The sequence below is a fragment of the Adiantum capillus-veneris genome, chromosome 1 (assembly GCF_014529385.1).
Source record: "Adiantum capillus-veneris isolate H3 chromosome 1, ASM1452938v2, whole genome shotgun sequence".
Lineage (NCBI taxonomy): Eukaryota > Viridiplantae > Streptophyta > Polypodiopsida > Polypodiales > Pteridaceae > Adiantum > Adiantum capillus-veneris.
The window spans coordinates 3,658,337-3,676,821 of NC_140931.1; the positions used below are offsets into that span (position 1 = coordinate 3,658,337).

The window sequence follows — 18,485 nt, forward strand, 5'->3', positions numbered from 1 at the left end:
TTTCTTTCTTTCTCTCTCTCTCTCTCTCTCTCTCTCTCAGCGTGTGCACCCTCTCTGCTCTCTGCTGGTCCGCCCACCCTCGCTTTGCCAACCCGCCATCCCACTGATGTCCCTGTGCTCATCCCTTCTGCCCACCATCGCCCTCTCTCTTCCCTGTGCCTCTCACGTGTTGCCAGCTTCTAGCTCTGTTCCCACCAAGTGGAGTGGGCTGCTACTGTTCAGCCCGCTACCCACTATCACCTAAGGTAATGGGCTGACCAACCCTTTTGCACTGCACCAGGGTCAGCAATGGAAACCACACCAGCTTGCAGGTCTTCCCTGCCGGTCACGAAGGCAACTTTCATGGTCACGAACAAACGAATAACGCGAATGGAAAAAGACATGAAGGAGTGGAAAGCGGAGACGGAAGGATGGTGGAAGGAGAAGGCTAGCCTTCCCAAATGCTTTTCAGTGAAGGCAAGCAATGGCAAAAGGAGAAAGAGGACTTACACGCACATCCAGGAGCATCATTTGTGTGAGAGCCATATCAGGCAATGTGAACAAATCTTGTGTGGTTGCTATGAGACCTTTTAATCAACTACTTTGGGCCTTGTAGCATTCACGGAGGTGTACGTATCACTGTTGCGGACTCATGGAAGCATGCTATTAGGCATCAGTGGGCTAGGCAAGGTCTAGTGAGTCACTATGCAGGTCCATGGCTGCCTTGTGGACTTTCTGCACATCTATGCGCCCAACCATGCGAGTGCACGGATTGAGTTTTGGTCACATTTGGTGGAGTCCTTACCTCATGCAGAGCAGTGGTGCAATGGGGGGAATTTCAACATGCTTGAGGACCCTTTGGACAAGATTGGGGGCCAGGGTTGTCCACGTTCGACGTACGGGACGTTCCGTACATGACTCGTCCATTTTTTATTTTTATTTTTCCGGGGGCGATTTTTGGTGTGGAAATGTTTTGCATCTCGACTGCATTTGAACAAGAGCCCAATGGCTGCATTGGCTCAAACAACCATGACCTATGTGCAACGAGGCTCGGGTAGCGGATCTACTATGGCCGCCACCACTTTGGAGCTCATGTGTTAGGTGCAGCGGAATGATTGTTTGCGCTTTGCTCAAGATGAGTGCTCCAAACTGTGCTCAAGGGTTCCTTTTAGTTCTTATGGAAGGTAGAGCCTTCCGATCTTAATGGAAAATTCTATAATCACGAACAAAGTGAATGGACACTGTGCGTGCCAGTGTATGAGACTGAGAGATAGAGAGAGAAGAGAGATACGACACCAGAGACGACGTAAAACCCTCCTCCGAAGGCCCCACTCTCGTCGGCGAGAGTGGTCTACTTATGATTGCACAAAGTGGTACAATGCGTATGCAATGGACTCATGCAACTTGGACTATGCCGATGACGACGACGGTGGTGACAACGATGACTTGATGGCTGAAATCTGAGATCTTCTAACTGCTGAATTTCGGGACTGTTTCGGTGGTTGAAAATGACTGTTTTGGCTGCGTTTTCATGGCTGAAAATGGGGGATCTTCTGCATCCAATTTGGGCTGATTCTACTGCTGTCCCATATGCTGGAAACGCTGTGGTTCCGATGCGGTAAGGGGCTGAAACCACTAACGCTGATCTGTTGCTCTGATGGCTGGAAACGCTGCCTCTTCTGCTGCGTTTATGGCTTAAATAGCAAATGCTGGCAGATCTTGATAGCCCTAGCAAAAATGTTGGGCTTTTGGTATGCTGGCGATGAAGACAAGGCTGAAAATCATTAACGCTGGGCTGCCTTTTCCCTTGCCAAAAAGGCTGGGCTTGTGGAGACCAAAAACGCTAATAGGCTGAAATGGAAAAACGCTAGCAAACTGGGAGTTGCTTGCGATGGGAGGGAATCTGCAATGGCTAGGTGATGCTGGTGATGCTGGCGATCTTGCAACGGAAGGAAGCGCCAGATATGAGGGTAGGCGAGGCTGGGAAATCCAAAAACGCCAAAGGGTCTTGATGGTCCTTGATGGGTTCTACTGAGAAGTTTCCTGTTGAGCGTGAAGCTCCTGCTGCCTCTTCTGCCGAAAGTGCTAACTTGGGTTTGCTTATATATTAACTTAGCAAAATTGTCCTACCTACTTTTGTTGGAAAGTCGCTTTAAAATAATAAGTGAAAATACTAAAAATAGGGAAAATAGGCTAAATGCACTGGAAAATTCCCTGACTGAATCTGATGGATTTTGAAGGGAATACTGATGATCATGCTATGTGCAACCGGAGGATATGCATCTACACTAAGTGACTGGGCATGCACGGTCTACGAATAGACTCACAAAAGTGCCAGATCACTACTAATCTAGACTGGCTGGACTGACTGAACCCTACTGTGGTGTAGCTTGTCCACGGACACATAGGGTTGGGATGTGTCACGTGACATCATGATTCTTCTTTCTTCAGACATTGCCGTTTCCAATGTCCATGGACAGATCTTTCATGTTCTAACTTGTAAGACTTAAGTTACAAGTATTTAGTAATAACTTCTAAGTACTAAGGTCGATGTCATGACTCATATGATCTATCATGTGTAAGACGCATGATTTTTTTTTGCATCGTACGTTACGTCACCGTACGTCTAATTTTTTTTAGTTCGATTAGTACCGCACGTCTTCGTATGTGTACCCGTCGTACGTGACCGTACGTGTCAACTATGTTGGGGGCAGCCATGCTACTGTAGATGGGGCTGAATTGGTTGGGAAGGACTATGTATGACTTTGAGATCTCGGATGTATGGCAGCATGCTAGCTTTGCATGGTCCTCAGACAGCTACTCACTTCTCGGGCTAACCAAACTTCACAGGGTAGTAGAAATGAATCTATCTAGGATAGATCGATTCTATGCAAGTGACCACTTATGTGACTTGGGTGGTACAGTATGGATCTTGGCGGGGACTACATTTTTTTATCACGAGCCAATGATCCTTACTGTATCCAACAGGCAGAGAAGTGGTGGTGTCGGATACGCATCCCTAAGAGGATCTTGCTAGATACAAAGCTTAGAGAGCAGGTGGTTGTGCTTTGGACCGAGAGTCTGGATACACAGGGGGACACTGCTGCTAGAGTTGCCAACGGCCTCAGAGAGCTTGGTCGCTTCTTTCTCCAGGAGTCGACAGCATGTTTAGCTGCGACCCGAGAGGAGGAGAAACGGCTACGTCGGGGCAGTGCCTCCTTACAGAGTATGCAGGAGTGGCACCCCGGTAGTCCTTGGATAGAGGACCAGATGCAACATGCTCGACGGGCACTAATCACCATTGAGGAGCGGCATCATGAGTTTGCCTACCACCGTCAGGCATCTCAGTAAACCCAGGTGGGCGATAGTTACTAGAGAGTTTTTTGAGATCGTGGTTCCTCGCCATGCGCATACCAGTGTTCGCCAATTGAGAAGACTGGATGGGTCAATTGCCACAAAGCCTGGGCACATACGGGCAGTAGCAGGCAGTAGCTACTGACTTTTACAATGAGCTGCTCTCTGGCAAGCCACAGTCAGAGCGCACAGATGCATGCAGAGAGCATGTGTGGGCACAGATGCCTTGCCTCGTCACCGAGGAGATATGACAAATGCTTGAGAGTTCTCTCCTGCCAGAGGAGCTACACGAGGCTCTCGGGGCACTCCCTCGTGGTAGTTTCCCAAGAAAAAATGGTTTGAATAATGGTATATGGACCATTATTTGCACGTTCAACAAGCAAGCCCATTTTAATCCTGTCAGGAAGAAGATAAAATTTCATCAGATGGCAAGATTGTTTATGTACAATGTGTTCAAGTACCATGGTATGCCACAGTCGATTGTCAGTAATCGTGGTCCTTGCATGACGAGCCTGTTTTGGAGAGGCTTATTTAAAAACATGGGCACTACGCTCAAGTTTCCCTCCTCATTTCATCAACAAACTGATGGATAGTCAGACGAGGCTAATTCTATTGTCTTAGATCTGTTGAAATGTTGTGTCAGATAATAAGGGCAAGTGGGAACAATATCTCCTCATGCTTAAGTATGCGTACAACAATACGGTGCATTCGTCAACAGGCAAGGCACCTTTCGAAATTGTTGAGGGTGGCAAAAAAGTTCCTCCTATTTTGCATACATGAAATGCATAAGAAAACAAGCTTTCCTTGGAGAAGTCCTAGCCAGATCTAGATCTCGATCTGGAGCTTGGGTGAGAAACTCTCCCACTGCACAATCACAAAGCCTATGTTAGGTTGCCCTGAGGAGGATACTACACCGGAAGAGGGCCTCCATACATTGCCTCTGCTACCCACCAAAAAAAATGTTGGGGCTGATCTGAAAATTGCAAGAAGTGCTGACCAAAAACACTAGGAATGGAACCTACACTGACTGCCAACTCGAGCCACATCTGCACCCGAGGGGCTGCTATATAGGGTCTCCACCAGGCTGGCCGACCCAGTCCCCTGCATCCCACTACTTGGTTGTCACGTGCGCACTTCACTTGCACCACGTGGACAAGTTTCTACTACAGTCTAGCGTCAGTCTTAGCATAGGACCTAGCCTGACACCCTTGTGAGCCTCTAACAGGACGTGCATGTCGAGGCCAGTCATAGTTGCATACCCTCACTTGCACAGTTAAGGCACTTAAGCATATAAGCATATGAACAGTCACTTAAGTCATTTGTTAATAGGTGACTTTGACATGACTTTTATTAAAAGTAGGTAGGACAAATGGCTAAAGGACCTATAAAAGAAGCACTTTGGGCACCAATAGAAGGCAAAGGAGCAATAGAAGAGCCTCTCAGCAATACCAGCGCTTGGGAAGCTATCAGCCAGCGTTCTCTCGAGTAGCCATCAGCCCTACAATCGCCATCAGATTTCAGCCCTCGGTGTTCTCAACTGAGCCTCGTCGTTGTTGCAGCCCTTGCCGCATTACCACCAGCATTTTCAGATTTCAGCCATCTTCATCTTCAGCATTTTCAGTTTCAGCCATCGCCACTCTTGGCGATAGCAGATCAGCCCACAGTCTCGTCGTCATCGTCGGCGTCGACCCCGTAGCAACAAGTACCAAGAACCCGCAATACCAAGCACCAAGTACCCGTAGTACCCTTCAGTATCTCGGCAGTACCAAGCATCTGCATCAAGTACCCATTAGCATCTCTTAGCATCATTGTATCAGCATTGTGCAAGTAATAGAGCAAGTACTTGCTCTGGCAACAGAGCAAGGGGGCCCTTGAGGGTTGTTGGGATGTCGTGTCGTCTCTTTGCCTCTCTCTTTTGTTCATTGAGTTCAGTTTAGTTTATCTTTTCAAGTGAAGTAAATTAACCTTGTGTTTGTGCGGAGTACTAGATCCGAGCTAAATCCTTAAACCCTTCTGCAGCACCTGACATTGGTATCAGAGCTCTGTGCGTGCTTCGGCTTCACGAACTCAAGCGAAGAACCACCAAGAACCCAAGCAGAACCAAGAACCCAAAGAACCTCTCTCAGTTTTTTTCCTCTTGAGAGATCTTCGTGTCCCGATCCCCAACTTACTCACCCTTAGTCCATCGAGCATCGGGCACGCTCCCGTCTCGCTATGCCTTTGAGCAAAGATCGACATCGGATGTAACGTGCAGCGGAAGTGAATGTTGAACTTTGCTCAAGATGAGTGCTCCGAACTATGCTCAAGGTTCCTTTTACTTACGGAAGGGAGAGCCTTCCGTTCCTTTAGTGCGAAAGTGCAATGGACACAAACAGGAACGCTCGCTGCTGCTGCACGCTCCCCCCCCTGCGCCATCGTTGCCCCTCACCCCCCCTCTCTCTCTCGCCCTCGCGCCGCCCCCCTCGCCCTTGCGCTGCCTCCCTTGCCCCCCCCTCTCGCCCTCGCACTGTCTCCCTCGCCCAGCCCAGCCCAGCCCAGCCCGCCCCAGCTGCCCGCCGCTCTCGCCCCTAGCTGCCCTTTAACCCGCCCGCTGCCCCCCCATTCCCTGGCTGTTTTCTCTCCCCCCCCCCCCCCCCCGCTCCCCTCAGCCTTTTGTTCCTCCGCTCGCCACTGTATCCTTCCCTCCATCCCCCCCCTGTCCGCATTGCCCCCGAAGGTTTTCTGCACCTGGCTCTGCATCGCTTTTTCTTCGGACTAGTGTTCGGCGTACTCGGTTGCAGTTCTTCTTCACCATCCGCTTCTTCGACTCAGCAGTAGACACAGATGGAGGCTCCAGCTCCGCCACAGAGGGACTCGCCTGAAGCCCCCTCGCCCGACCCCGCTGAGCCCACCATTCGACTTGCTCTTTCGCCAACAGAGCAAGCGAGCCTTGCCGCAGAGGTAGAGCGCTTACAGGCGACTTCTGTCATCTGCAAGGTTCTCAGCACCCGTCCTAGCAGAGGAGAGCTGCGAGACCTTCTCCAGGCCCGCCTTCTCGCAGAGGTGGGCAAGATTTTGGATGTCCAGATCCTCGGACGGGGGTACTACCAGATCGAGTTCGAGACTTCCGAGATGGCCTCCAAGGTCATAGCTATGAGTCCACTGGCCATCCGAGCATCATGATCCCACTTTCGACAGTGGCGACATGGTTTTGACCGGACTTCGGATGTGCTAGTAGAGGAGGCAGACATCCCCATCTCAGTCTGCTTTCCGGGTTTACGGAGGGAGTACCTTCCACTTCTCTCCAGGATTGGCTCCGCCATCGGGACTGTCCTGGAGACACCTCGTACGGCAGCCTCAGTAGCTGCCAAGGCGGCTGGCATCCCTTCAGTTCGAGTTTTGGTCAGAGATACCCACATGCTCCCGAAGGTCATCCTTCTGCCTCGAGTGAGTGGGGGCTGGTTTAGACAGAGTGTGGAGTACTCGGGTCTCCCGAACCAGTGCTTCATTTGCAGACAGATGGGCCATCTAGCGAAGGCCTGTCCACAGAGGAGGCCACGACCTGCACCTCAGCCTCAGCCCTAGCCTGCCAAGGCTGGGCCGCAGCCACAGCCAGCGGCACAGCGCACAGATTCTGAGCCACCCTCCGAGCCTGGGGCTCCAGCGGAGGAGGGATGGCAGCAGGCCCGTGGCCGTCGACGCCAGGGGCCACACCGGCAGCCTGGCACTCAGAGTGGCCCTCAGGTGCCTACTCAGCAGCAGTGGATTCCCACGGGGAACCGCTTTGGTCCTCTTGAGCAGGAGGAGCCCCCTACGCCAGCCTCCACTTCCGCTTCACCCTCGCCAGCCACCCCACCTTCAGATTTCCCCTCTTCCTCCTCATCCCCTCCCCGGCCCTCTGCTCCCGCCCACTCCCCACCTCGCCCCCCTGTCTTTGTCACCCCACCCCGCTTCTCTTCTCCTCCACCCCCCCCCCCCCCCCCCCCCCCGAGCTCCTTCTCCCCCTCCTCCTGCTTCAGTACCACAGTCGACTCAGGAGACTGGTCCCTCGCCGGCGGCTAGGAGATCTCTTGGCAATGCCTTTGCCACGAGTCGCCTAGCGAGAGAGGGTCAGCCCTTCTTGCGGCCCCCTCTGCAGATTCAGACATCTTCCCTTGCAGCTATCCCTCGTGGTCTGACGAGCATTGACCTCCGACGCCGCTGGGATTTCTTCGATTACGGATTCACTCGCTTTCTCGGCGATTCCGCAGCAGACCACGAGGCAGCCTGCTTCAGGGTCCATGCTCTGTTCCTCGCCGCTAGGGGGACAGAGGCCTTGGACTCAGCAGTTGGTTTCTCCTTTCCCCTCTGTGGTCGGACCGAGACAGAGTGGTCCCTAGACTCACTGGTGGGATGGTTGCATACACAGGTTCTCAAGTTCTCTCACCACATGGGAGAACTTGGAGTTACAGATTTGCTGCAGACTTTGTGGCCACTGGCCAAGTTTGCGGTGACACCCCCAGACTCAGCAGGATGTAGGCACATTGTGGTGTACTTTTTTGCTGATACGCAATGTTTGCCTTGCTATGTATACATTCATGAGGACTCCTGGACAGAGGAGGTTGCTTTGCGCACGGCTCGCTTTGCTTGGGCTTGGGCCAGGCACTCACTACAGGCTCGCCTATCTAGAGGACGCTCGGATGCGGATTACTCCCCATCCAAGCCTGCCTCGAAGATAGCCCATCTTGCTGCTGCGGCAGCATCTGTTCTCTCTCGCTTCCCATGAGGATCATCTCGTGGAACGTGCAAGGATTAGGTGGGCCCCAGTTTCAGCGACAACGGGGCCGATTGCGTCAGGAGCTTCAGCGTTGCCTTGTGGGAGGAGAGATTGATCTCCTTATGCTTCAGGAGCACCATTTGTCTGAGAGCCGCATTCAGCTAGTGGTCAGATTTTGCGGGGACGTTATGATACCTTTTGGTCAGCTGCTTTTGGACCTGGAGGCATCCAGGGTGAGGTATGTATGACTATTGCGGACTCATTGCAGCAGGCCATTGTGGGCAGAGAGATTATTGTGCCAGGCAAGGCTCAGTGGATTACTTTGCAGGTTCAGGGTGTCCTTGTGGGCTTCCTGAACATCTATGCGCCCAATGTGGCGAGTGCTCGTGCAGAGTTTTGGTCACAGATTGTTGAGTCTTTGCCACAGGTTCACCATTGGTGTGTAGGAGGGGACTTCAACATGTTGGAGGACCCCTCTGACAGGATCGGAGGCAGCCATGCTACTGTACATGGAGTCGAGTTAGCAGCTTGGGAGAGGTTGTGTATGACTTTGAGGGTCTCGGATACATGGCAGCATTCTGGCTTTGTGAGGCCTCCAGAGAGTCTTGCCTTCTCTAGATCGGACCGCAGAGTGGGAGGAGTGAATCTATCGCGGATAGATCGCTTCTACACTAGTGACCACTTCAGTGACTTGGGGGGATCAATGGGCATCCTGGCAGGGACATCCTTCTCGGACCATGGTCCAGTGATCCTCACAGTGGCAGACAGGCAGAGGAGTGGGAGCACGATGCTTCGCATCCCAGAGCGGGTCTTGTTGGACTCAGCACTCAGAGAGAGGGTAGAGGCTCTCTGGACGGAGGGCATGGACAGCCAGGCTCTACCTGCAGACAGAGTGGCCTTAGACCTACCTCAGCTTAGCCACTTTTTTCTCCAGGAGTCTTTGGCTCGACGGGCTGCAGCGAGAGAGGAGGAGCAACGTCTCAGACGAGGCATTGCTTCACTACAGAGGATGCAGGAGCAGCATCCAGACAGTCCATGGTTGGAGGAGCAGTTACAGCAGGCTCGACAGGAGCTTGCTTGCACAGAGGAGAGGCGCCATGAGTTTGCCTTTCACCGACAGGCATCTCAATGGACTCAGGTGGGTGACAGAGTGACAGGTGCTTTTTTTGAGACAGTGGGACCTCGGCACTCGCATGCCAAGCTCAATCAGCTGAGGAGACCCAATGGGTCAGTTGTTTGTGATCCTGAGGATATGCGTGCAGTTGCTACTGACTTTTACCATGAGCTACTGTTGGCTGAGCCCCAGTCAGAGAGACAGGATGCATGCAGGGAGCAGGTTTGGGCGCAGATGCCTTGTCTTGTGACTGAGGAGATGCGCCAGAGGCTAGAGATACCTCTTCAGCTTGAGGAGCTGCACACGGCTCTTAGGGCCCTCCCTCATGGTAGCTGTCCAGGTGAGGATGCGCTGACTCCCAGCTTCTTCTTGGAGTACTGGGACCTGATTGGCCCAGATCTTTGTAGTGCCTTTCAGTACATTCTGTACACAGGAGTGATGCCGGATAGCATGAGTGAGGGCCTGATTTACCTCATTCCGAAGGAGGGTGGCTCCTTGGATGAGATTCGACAGTGGCGCCCCATCACCATCCTCAACTCAGCCTACAAAATTCTTGCCAAGGCTCTGAGTTTGAGGATTCAGCCACTTTTGGACAGCCTTATACATGGGACTCAGACAGGTTTTGTCAAGGAACGCAGTATCCTTGACAACATCTTCACTTTCTGGGAGGCTTCTGCCCTGGCATGTCTCCGTGGGGAGGACCTTGTGATTCTTCTTCTCGATTTTGAGAAGGCATACGACAGAGTTGACTTGGACTTTCTAGAGGGCATGCTTCGCAGGATGGGCTTCTCAGATGCTTGGATCAGAGGGGTGTCAGCTTTATACAGACAGGCTCACAGTCAGGTGCTTTTGGCAGGAGGTAGAGGTGAGCGCTTCATGCTCACACGATCGGTCAGACAGGGTTGTCCTCTTGCCCCCTTTCTCTTTCTGTTCTATGCGGAGGCGTTGAGCAGATTTTTGGTGTCATAGCAGGTTGGTTTGAGGGGCTTAGCACTCCCTATATGGGGAGATGAGCTTCTGGACGCTGAGTTTGCAGACGACTCGGCCTTGTACTTAGAGGACCAGGAGGCCAATTTACACAGATGTGGGCAGGCTTTGGAGACCTTCTGCTGTGCATCGGGCGCACTGATCAACTGGAGAAAGACAGTGGCTTTCTCGGTTGGTAGTGCTCCTGTGCCAGATTGGATGCCAGGAGAGGGTTTCAGGTGGATTCCTCCAGGGACTGCAGTTCGGTACTTGGGTTGTTAGGTTGGTTTGGACTTGTCCCCCGAGCAGCAGATTGCTCCTCTTCTCCTGTCCATCAGGAGAAAGCTGTTACATTGGAGCTCAGCACGACTTTCGCTGGCTGGTAGAGTAGTAGTTGCCAACCAGGTGTTGTTGGCGACTATGTGGTACATCACTTCTTGCTGGATCTTCTCGAGTTCTTGCATCAGCCAGGTAGAGAGGCTGAGCAGGAACTTCCTTTGGTCAGGTCGCGACACTCAAATTGCCCGAGCCAAGGTGGCTTGGTCGGTCATCACACTTCCTTGTTCGCAGGGAGGGCTTGGGATCATTGATCCAGCACAGCAGAGCAGAGCCCTTCTTGGGAAGTTCTCCGTCAGAGGACTTCTTCCAGGCGAGGAGCCCTGGAAGGAGTTCTTGCTGCAGAGGCTTCGTGCCAGGGTGCCTCAGTCAGGAGGCCCTTGGCAACCTTCGACCAGATGGATCTTTACAGAGTTGCGCCAAGTTGGTTTGAGCAGGAGACTGGAGGACCGATTCGCTGTGAGTTTGCTGCGTTCTTAGGAGCTATTACGGCGTGGCCTAGAGCAGAGACAGCCGACGTGCACGGAGGAGCGCCTACGGCAGCCCCTCGTCTGGAACCCCATGGTTAGCACTCAGAGAGGCCACTTGGTTGGGAGTAGGCCTCATGTTTCTTGGGGTCCCATGGCAACAGGTCCAACGCGCTCTCTAGGTGACTGGCTAGAGTTCACATGTTTGTCAGAGGAGGTGCAGGCTGTCCAGCTACAGGGCATGAGAGGGATTCAGAGCATGTGTCAGGAAATCTCAGAGTCAGTTCGAGCTGAGTGGCTCACGCCTCTCGAGCCAGTAGCACCCCGGTGGATGGGAGCCTTCACACGACTGGAGGTTCTCATTTCAGTCAGGGCTTGCTCAGAGACTGTCCCAGCCCTGTTTTTCGAGCTTCACGGTGGGGGACGATTACAGCGAGTTGCAGTAGAGGCCCCGCAGTTAGCAGAGTGCTCTTTCCAAAGGATCCGAGTTGTGGGCATCTGTGGGAGGACCTGCGTCATAGACCCTGACCCAGCAACTCTTGAGACAGGACACTGGAGGCTATGGGCTTGGGAGTGTTGTCCACTAGCACGAGTACAGTGGGATCCTGGTGAGTGGCTTTGGAGGGACCCCTTCTCTTCTGTAGACCGCCCACGAGTCCCTTTCTTTCAGTACACTGTTCGGCTTGGACGTCATATACTTGCAGCACAGAGAGAGGCCCGCCCCGCTGCAGCACGTCATTCGCAGGAGGAGGGCCTCACAGTTGAGTTCTTGGCAGCTTTTTGGCAGAGGCTATGGGACTCCAGACAACCGAGGCACGTCACTTTGTTCCAGTGGTTGGTTGCACACAGAGCCACAACAGTAGGGAGCTAGCTTGTGCATAGTGGTCTCTCGGCCGCATGTACAGCATGTGACCAGTTGGTGGAGAGTCAGCGACACTGTCTTTGGGACTGCCCCTCGGCCCAGCAGGTGTGGCTACGAGTTCTTCGGCTGATGCCTGCCCTCTCCATGGCTCGACAGTACACTTGGGGGGCAGCGGCTTGGTCCACCCTCACGGGCCCGGCACTTCAGTTTGAGCTATCTTCCACCAGCAGGATGATAGTGATACAGGGGGGGCGACCTACACTCCAGCCTGCTACAGACCTTACTCCACAGGAGTGGTGCAGTGAGAGAGAGGAGTGTTGGGAGCTCATCAGCGGCCTAGCTCTCTGGTTCATCTGGCAGGCCCGTTGTTTCCGCATCTTTGAGGCTCGCCCTGTGCCACCAGCATAGACTGTTCGTGACTTTTGGCTAGAGCTGATCCATACTCTCAGAGGACAGCTTGAGGGACTAGAGGGCCGCTCCGACCGCATGCGGGAGCGCCGCGAGGCTTTCCTTCGCCTCTAGCACCCTGGGCCTTTCTACACCATGGTCCAGGGGGTGCTCAGATGGCACTACTGTCCACCTGTGTGGCTCTTCCCTCCTCCCATCTCTTGATTTAGCCCCATTGTATATATGCTGTTTTTTCATTGGGAGAGTCTCCCCATCATGCTTGTTGTAGCCCTCTCTTGCAGAGGTGGATGTAGCCCTATGGGCAGTTTTCATTGACTAATAGAAGGATCTTTTTCTCGGGAAAAAAAAAATGGACACAAACAAAGTGATGAACACTCTCAATGAAGGTGCTGAGACTGAGAGATAGAGAGAGAAGAATACGACACCAGAATGTTGTCAAACCCTCCTCCGAAGGCCCCACTCTCTATGGCGAGAGCAGTCTACCATTGATTGCACAAATCTCTACAATGCTTTGGACTTGCTGACGATGTCGACGACGATGAGGACGACCACGAGACGGGGCTGAAATCTGAAAAGGCTAAGAGCTGAAATCTGCAAATCTTTATTTGCTGAATTCTGACTCTATGTCGATGATGACGATGCGACGATGACGCACTGAAAACGCAGATGCTGAAATCTGCGTCTTCCGGGCTGAAACTACAAACTTCGATGGATCTGACCATGTGGCGAGGACCTGCTGCAGGAAGGTGAGATCTGCGAGGTTCGGGACTTGTTCTGCTGTGTGCAAGTGCTGAAAACTGAAAACGCTGGTTCCTCTTGTGGTTCTGTTGTGGTAGATCTGCAAAACGCTGGACTGTCAGGCTGATGCAAAAACGCTAGGGCTAAAAACTGATCTTGCGGTGGAAATCTGCTAACGCTAGGGAAATCTGTTGTCTAGGGTGGACTCTGCTAACACTAGGGCTGATCTGTTGTGTCGTGTTGTCGCCGAGGCTGTTCTGCTGTGCAAAAACGACAGGCTTCTGTCTTGCTGAAAATCGTTAGCTCTGCATCTGCAAAAACGCTAGGTCTTCTATCTTGCGGGTCTTGCTGAGAAGTTGCCTGATGAACACAGGGTTCCTGCTACCTCTTCTGCCCAAAAGTGCTAGCGCTAGGTTACTAGCTTAGTGAATTTGCCCTACCTAGTTCCCAACAAAAGTCACTTAAATATAATAAGTGAAAAATGTCAAAAATAGGAAAAATAGGTCTATGCACTGTAAAAATGCTCCTGATGGGTTCTGATGGGAATCTGATGATCATGCTATGTGCAACCAGAGGATATGCATCTACTCTAAGTGCCTGGACATGCACGGTCTGCGAACAGACTCACAAAAGTGCCAAATCACTTCCTAATCTAGGCTGACTGAACTGGACTGAACCGAACCCATGTCATGAAGTAGCTTCTCCAGGTACACATAGGGTTAGATGTGCACGTGACATCGGATCCACGAAAACCCAGATCTTGAGTACCAAGATCTACTTGCCTCCTATTATGCGGATATGGAAGAAGTTGAAGAAAGGATCCCTAATCCTCTTCTGCATTTGCATTCGCATTCGCATGTAGCGTATCCACTCCCTCAACATGGAACCCTTGGAATACCTCCGAGCACCCTTACCTTTCACCCGCAATGTTTTCACGACAGGACTATTCGAGGATCGGCTGATACCAGGTGGCGCAAGTAAAAAAGCCCCTTGCGGGCAAGTGAAAGCAGCCCCCTTTTTGGGGAAAAGGCAACCTCAGCAAAACTGTCCGAACCGGCTGAATGAAAGCATAATCACCTGCTGAAAATTACCCCTCTGCATAAAGTCCAAAAGCTTCCAAAGCTCTGCATAAACTGCTGGCAGGAATGAGCAAAGCACCCAAAGGCCAAGGCATGAAACCCTGCTGTGCTGAAAACCTGCTAAATTGATGGCTGCTCGCAGCCTGCGTAAAACTGTATCTTTTGAGAGAGAGAGAGAGAGAGAGTGTCTCATGTAGAGAGCATGGAACATCTGCTCTCCGGTGCCTGCACATGGATGTGGTGCTCTGCATGTGGATGATCATATCGTCTCTGTCTAGATACTCTGAGAAGAAAAACGCAAGGAAGGTCTCCCTGCTGCCCATCAAACACCTTGTGCTATTGCTCATGGATTGGCGACTCCAAATCAGAGGGCTGGCAGCCAGCATGAAAAACGCAAGAGACTGCACTCATCTGCCCCCTAGTCACCCTAGGGCCGCCCACTAGGAGCGCCCTGCATACCAGAGCATATGCAGATACACTGACTCTCAATACCCCTGGCCACTCATATATAGCCCAAACAGCCCAGGTCGGCCAGCTGTCCACCAGCCCACGACTGGAAAAATGGGTAAAATAGAGTGCCAAGGCACCAGAGGAAAAACAGGCGAGGCTGGGAAAGTATCCCCAGCCTACAGGAGACTGATAGCCATGAAACAATGCCAAAACCCCCAGCTAAAGATGGCTAGACACATCCCAACATGAGAAAAGAACCTCACTCTGGCCGGGCACAGCCACAAAACAGCCCTCACTCCCTGACACCATTCCCTGGGAGAAACTGGTACCAACCAGATGAATTTAGAGAGAGGCCATAACTCTAACAGCAAGCATGCACCACAATGGGTGGAGAAATTAAGCAGCAACGCACGCAGGGGGGCCTGTCTGCAGCATGACAGCGACTTCAGCAGGTGACCCGTCGGCAGCAAGTAGCTGTAGCAGCTAGCCGGCAGCGTGCAGCAAGCTATAAGCAATGCGGGAGGCTGTCAGCTTGCAGGAGCATCGCCATTGCCTCTGAAACTCCCTTCAGTTGCATGTCAAAGGCTCACTTTAGCAGTGACTCAAACTACATTGGAGTCACTGGCATCAAACAAACCTCCCAAATTCACATTTCCTCCTCTTTGCGCTGGAACAGTCATCTGTCAAAAGCCTTTGTTCTACTTCACCCTTTTGCTGGTCTCCCTTCAGATGTCAATGATATCTTTCTTTGTATCAGTGCGCGCACTTAAGCATCTAGTATACTAAGGGAAGGAGGCATGTTTAAAAGTTGTGGACCATGAATCAGCCTTTGCCTTATTACTTTACTACTCTTAATACTTTTGCACCTGAACCTAACTTGAAAAGAGAACTCCTACATCCATTCAAGAGCCATAAATAAATATTAGTTACCAAAACACCCCAAAAGAACTCATCCAAAACATCCAATACTTTCTGGATCTTCAAAGTTCTATCTACCGAGTGCTTTCCAGATATGAATGTTTCCCAGCACATACATTCACCATGCAGACATGTCTAATACTTCCCATACTTCAAGTTTTGTAAGCAATTTTACTCCTACTTAAAGCATGCGTGCACATCTTTTAGCCACTGAGAAGCTTTTGCTTGAGCATCTCAAGCAGCAATGATACACTTTGTCATGAAGGAATCTCAAAACTCTGTTTAAGGTCTGCAAGTGATAATATAAAAGGGCCTACCTTTTGCAAACCCTGCTGAAACTCCTTTAAAGTCACAATATTGCTGTTGCCTTCACATTGAAAAAAACAAAAAGCGTGCTTTCCCTTTAATCCAATCTGGTGGAGCTTTGCCTGTTAAAAAACTAGAACATAAGAAAATACGCCCACACACGTACAGATTTTTAAAACAAAAATGTGCTTATGCATGTCACAACTGAGACAGAAGTAGCTAATCATAAACCTTTATTGTGCCAAGAACGGCTTCATTCCAGCTTGCAAGCAGAGACTTCTGATGAGTATCAGGATTAAGCAGCCATATGAAATCCACTTCACAGATGTTTCCCCTATGGTTTTTATGGCTGATCCACTGTCCACCACAAAATTGCTTTAAAATACAGGGAAAACACAGCATTTCTCAAAGCATGAATCAGAGCAAGGATGTCTAAGAACAAATTTTTTGTTTGATTTTGAACCTCAATTTGCATACCCGCTGGGAGTCTGCATCTGTGTAATCATGAGCAGTGTCATATGAAGATAAGTATCCTTGAGATCGTAAAAACTTATATACACGACCACGCTTGCTTCCATTCCAATCCCTGTGAATCAGTCGTTATGATCAAACATTCAAAGTCAGAGTAAGCTGAAAGTTTGTACTGGTGCAAAAATCAGACCCGCAGAGAATTACAGGAACTGTGGTAAGGCAATGCTCCCTCCTATACTGCTCTATAAACTTCAAGATTTTGTAAACCTGATCACAGAGACTACAAAATTTTAGTCGCTACCATAAAAACTATCAACGTCTGTTCATTAAAAAGATGCAAAAGACCTGCCTGTCGCAGTCTAACGAGACAGTAGTTGAAGTCGTGAGGAAAAAGCAAGTGCGTATTGACAAGCAGAAACTCCATTCCAACACCATGGCTTCGTCGTGAGCCAGAAAACTTTGTGCAAAGACGGAAGAATTGAGCTACACGATCTCCACAATCGTTGAAAAGCAGTTCTTTGTAGTCCAGTACCATCAGTTTATTACCCCTAATGGCAGTAACAAGACCTATCATAAAAGGTCAGCTGTAAGGTAAGATGATATAACATTTGAAGTGAACTGAAAACGTGTAAAATGAGGTGAAAGACAATTTTAAGAAGCTAATTTTCAGAGAGCATAAGAACATGACAAGCTCTGCAAACGGCGCTGCACCAGGGGGCAGCAGGGGGGGGAGGGGGGCGTTTACACAGGGAAAGAAAGAAAGATCTTTCTACATCTATTAGAGGCCGACAAAAGTTCTATTGGGAAAGGACAAAAGCATAGTTGCATTCAAACTCGTTTCAAATGTTTTTCACGCATTTGAAAACGTCTGATAAAGTGGAGTTTGAAATGCAGTTTCAAACTTGACCTTCTTTTTTTTAATTGGGGATTTTGGGCTTTGAATGATGACTATGATGAGGAGGAGGAGGATCAAGATGGCTCCTTGCATGAAGGAGGTGGAGGGAAAGATGGGTTTGGCTTTACGTTTAAGTTTACAGATCTATGAGCAGTAGTGTTTGCAATCTATAAACTTGTCTCTGGTGTTTGCAGTCTACATCTGTGATTACATGTTTGGGGTGTGGTAATTTCCAGCCTATCATGCTTGGTGGTTTTATTTAGGTTTAAGTCCTAAGTTCCAACTTGTGACACATAACTGTTTTGGTCATAGATCTCTTTTTTTAATGCTCAAGGCTTGTTTTGGGCTTGAATGCTGTAAGTATGTGAAAAAATCTAAAAAAATTTAGGATCGCATTTGATTCGACCAAGGGGGTAGAATCAAACTCGTTTCGTATTTTCAAACTCGTCTACATTTTTTGGCGTTCGAAAAAACTATGGACAAAAGTAGCCAAATGTGGTCCTATGGTAGAAGGGGGAGTGAGTGATTTATGGGAGGCCAAGATACAAGATACATGGTATATGGGCAGGGGAGGATGGGTGCACATTTATATGCTCGACGAAATACAATCATAAAGTGCATCAAGCTGACAAGCTCCATCCTATGTCAAAATGGGGATGTAAGATCTGGTACATGGGTGGGTGTGGTGTAAGGGCTGCACGTGTGATCGTGGTTGGGTCTGCCAGCATCTAAGCAAATCTCTCCTGAGCTGCCTGCTGGTGGCAAGCCAGGATCTCCCGAGTTTGTATGCAATGGAGTCTCGTGGCTCTATATTCTAGAGCTTGGGGGCGTCTCCTAGCTCTGACCGTCTCGGCATGTTGTATAGTGACACCTCTCTGTATCAATGTGACGGGTGGAGGTAGGGTTGTGGTCCTCCAAAAGAAGTCTATAAGCATGACTGTCTTCCACCCTCAAGTGCCACTACAAGTGCCAGCAGCATCTCTCTATGTTAATGTATCTCCACTAGAAAACGGCCAAACCTGTCATTGATCTCTAGACTCCATGATCTATCGTGGGGTGGGTTGTCCTGTGAAAAGAGCCCCATACCTGTCTCTATCTCTAATACTCTCATATGCTCTACATCTGCAAACAAAGTTCTCCTTGTCTTCCATCACCTCTTTGCACAGCTGGCAAAACCTCTCAGCTCCGGGGGTATGAGCAACTCTTCCTGTCTCTATCTCTAGCCGGCATGATGATACCCAGAACTAACCAATCACCACTCATGAGCTATGTGGCATGTATGTGCCCATGTAGTGTAGTCTCTGAATGAACCCCTCCAAGGTTTGCATGGAAATCTTCCCCTTTTTGCATCTATTTGTTCACAGATGCATTACAGGTCAAGCACAGAAGAGGGGGTGCTCGATTTAT

At 50.4% G+C, this 18,485-nt stretch overlaps 1 protein-coding gene across 2 annotated transcripts in view; it reads right to left on the minus strand.

Annotated features, from left to right (window-relative positions):
- Window positions 1-18,485, minus strand: part of LOC147464222 (putative calcium-binding protein At1g02270) — a 57,801-nt gene that overhangs the window by 12,228 nt on the left and 27,088 nt on the right. For both annotated transcript variants that reach the window (XM_086513723.1, XM_086513719.1), the window contains exons 4-8: window positions 16,533-16,750; window positions 16,374-16,450; window positions 16,190-16,298; window positions 15,944-16,069; window positions 15,724-15,834 (exon numbers count right to left, since the gene is read on the minus strand). In XM_086513723.1, coding sequence (XP_086369849.1) covers window positions 15,724-15,834; window positions 15,944-16,069; window positions 16,190-16,298; window positions 16,374-16,450; window positions 16,533-16,750 — 641 coding nt within the window. The remainder of the gene's footprint in view (window positions 1-15,723; window positions 15,835-15,943; window positions 16,070-16,189; window positions 16,299-16,373; window positions 16,451-16,532; window positions 16,751-18,485) is intronic.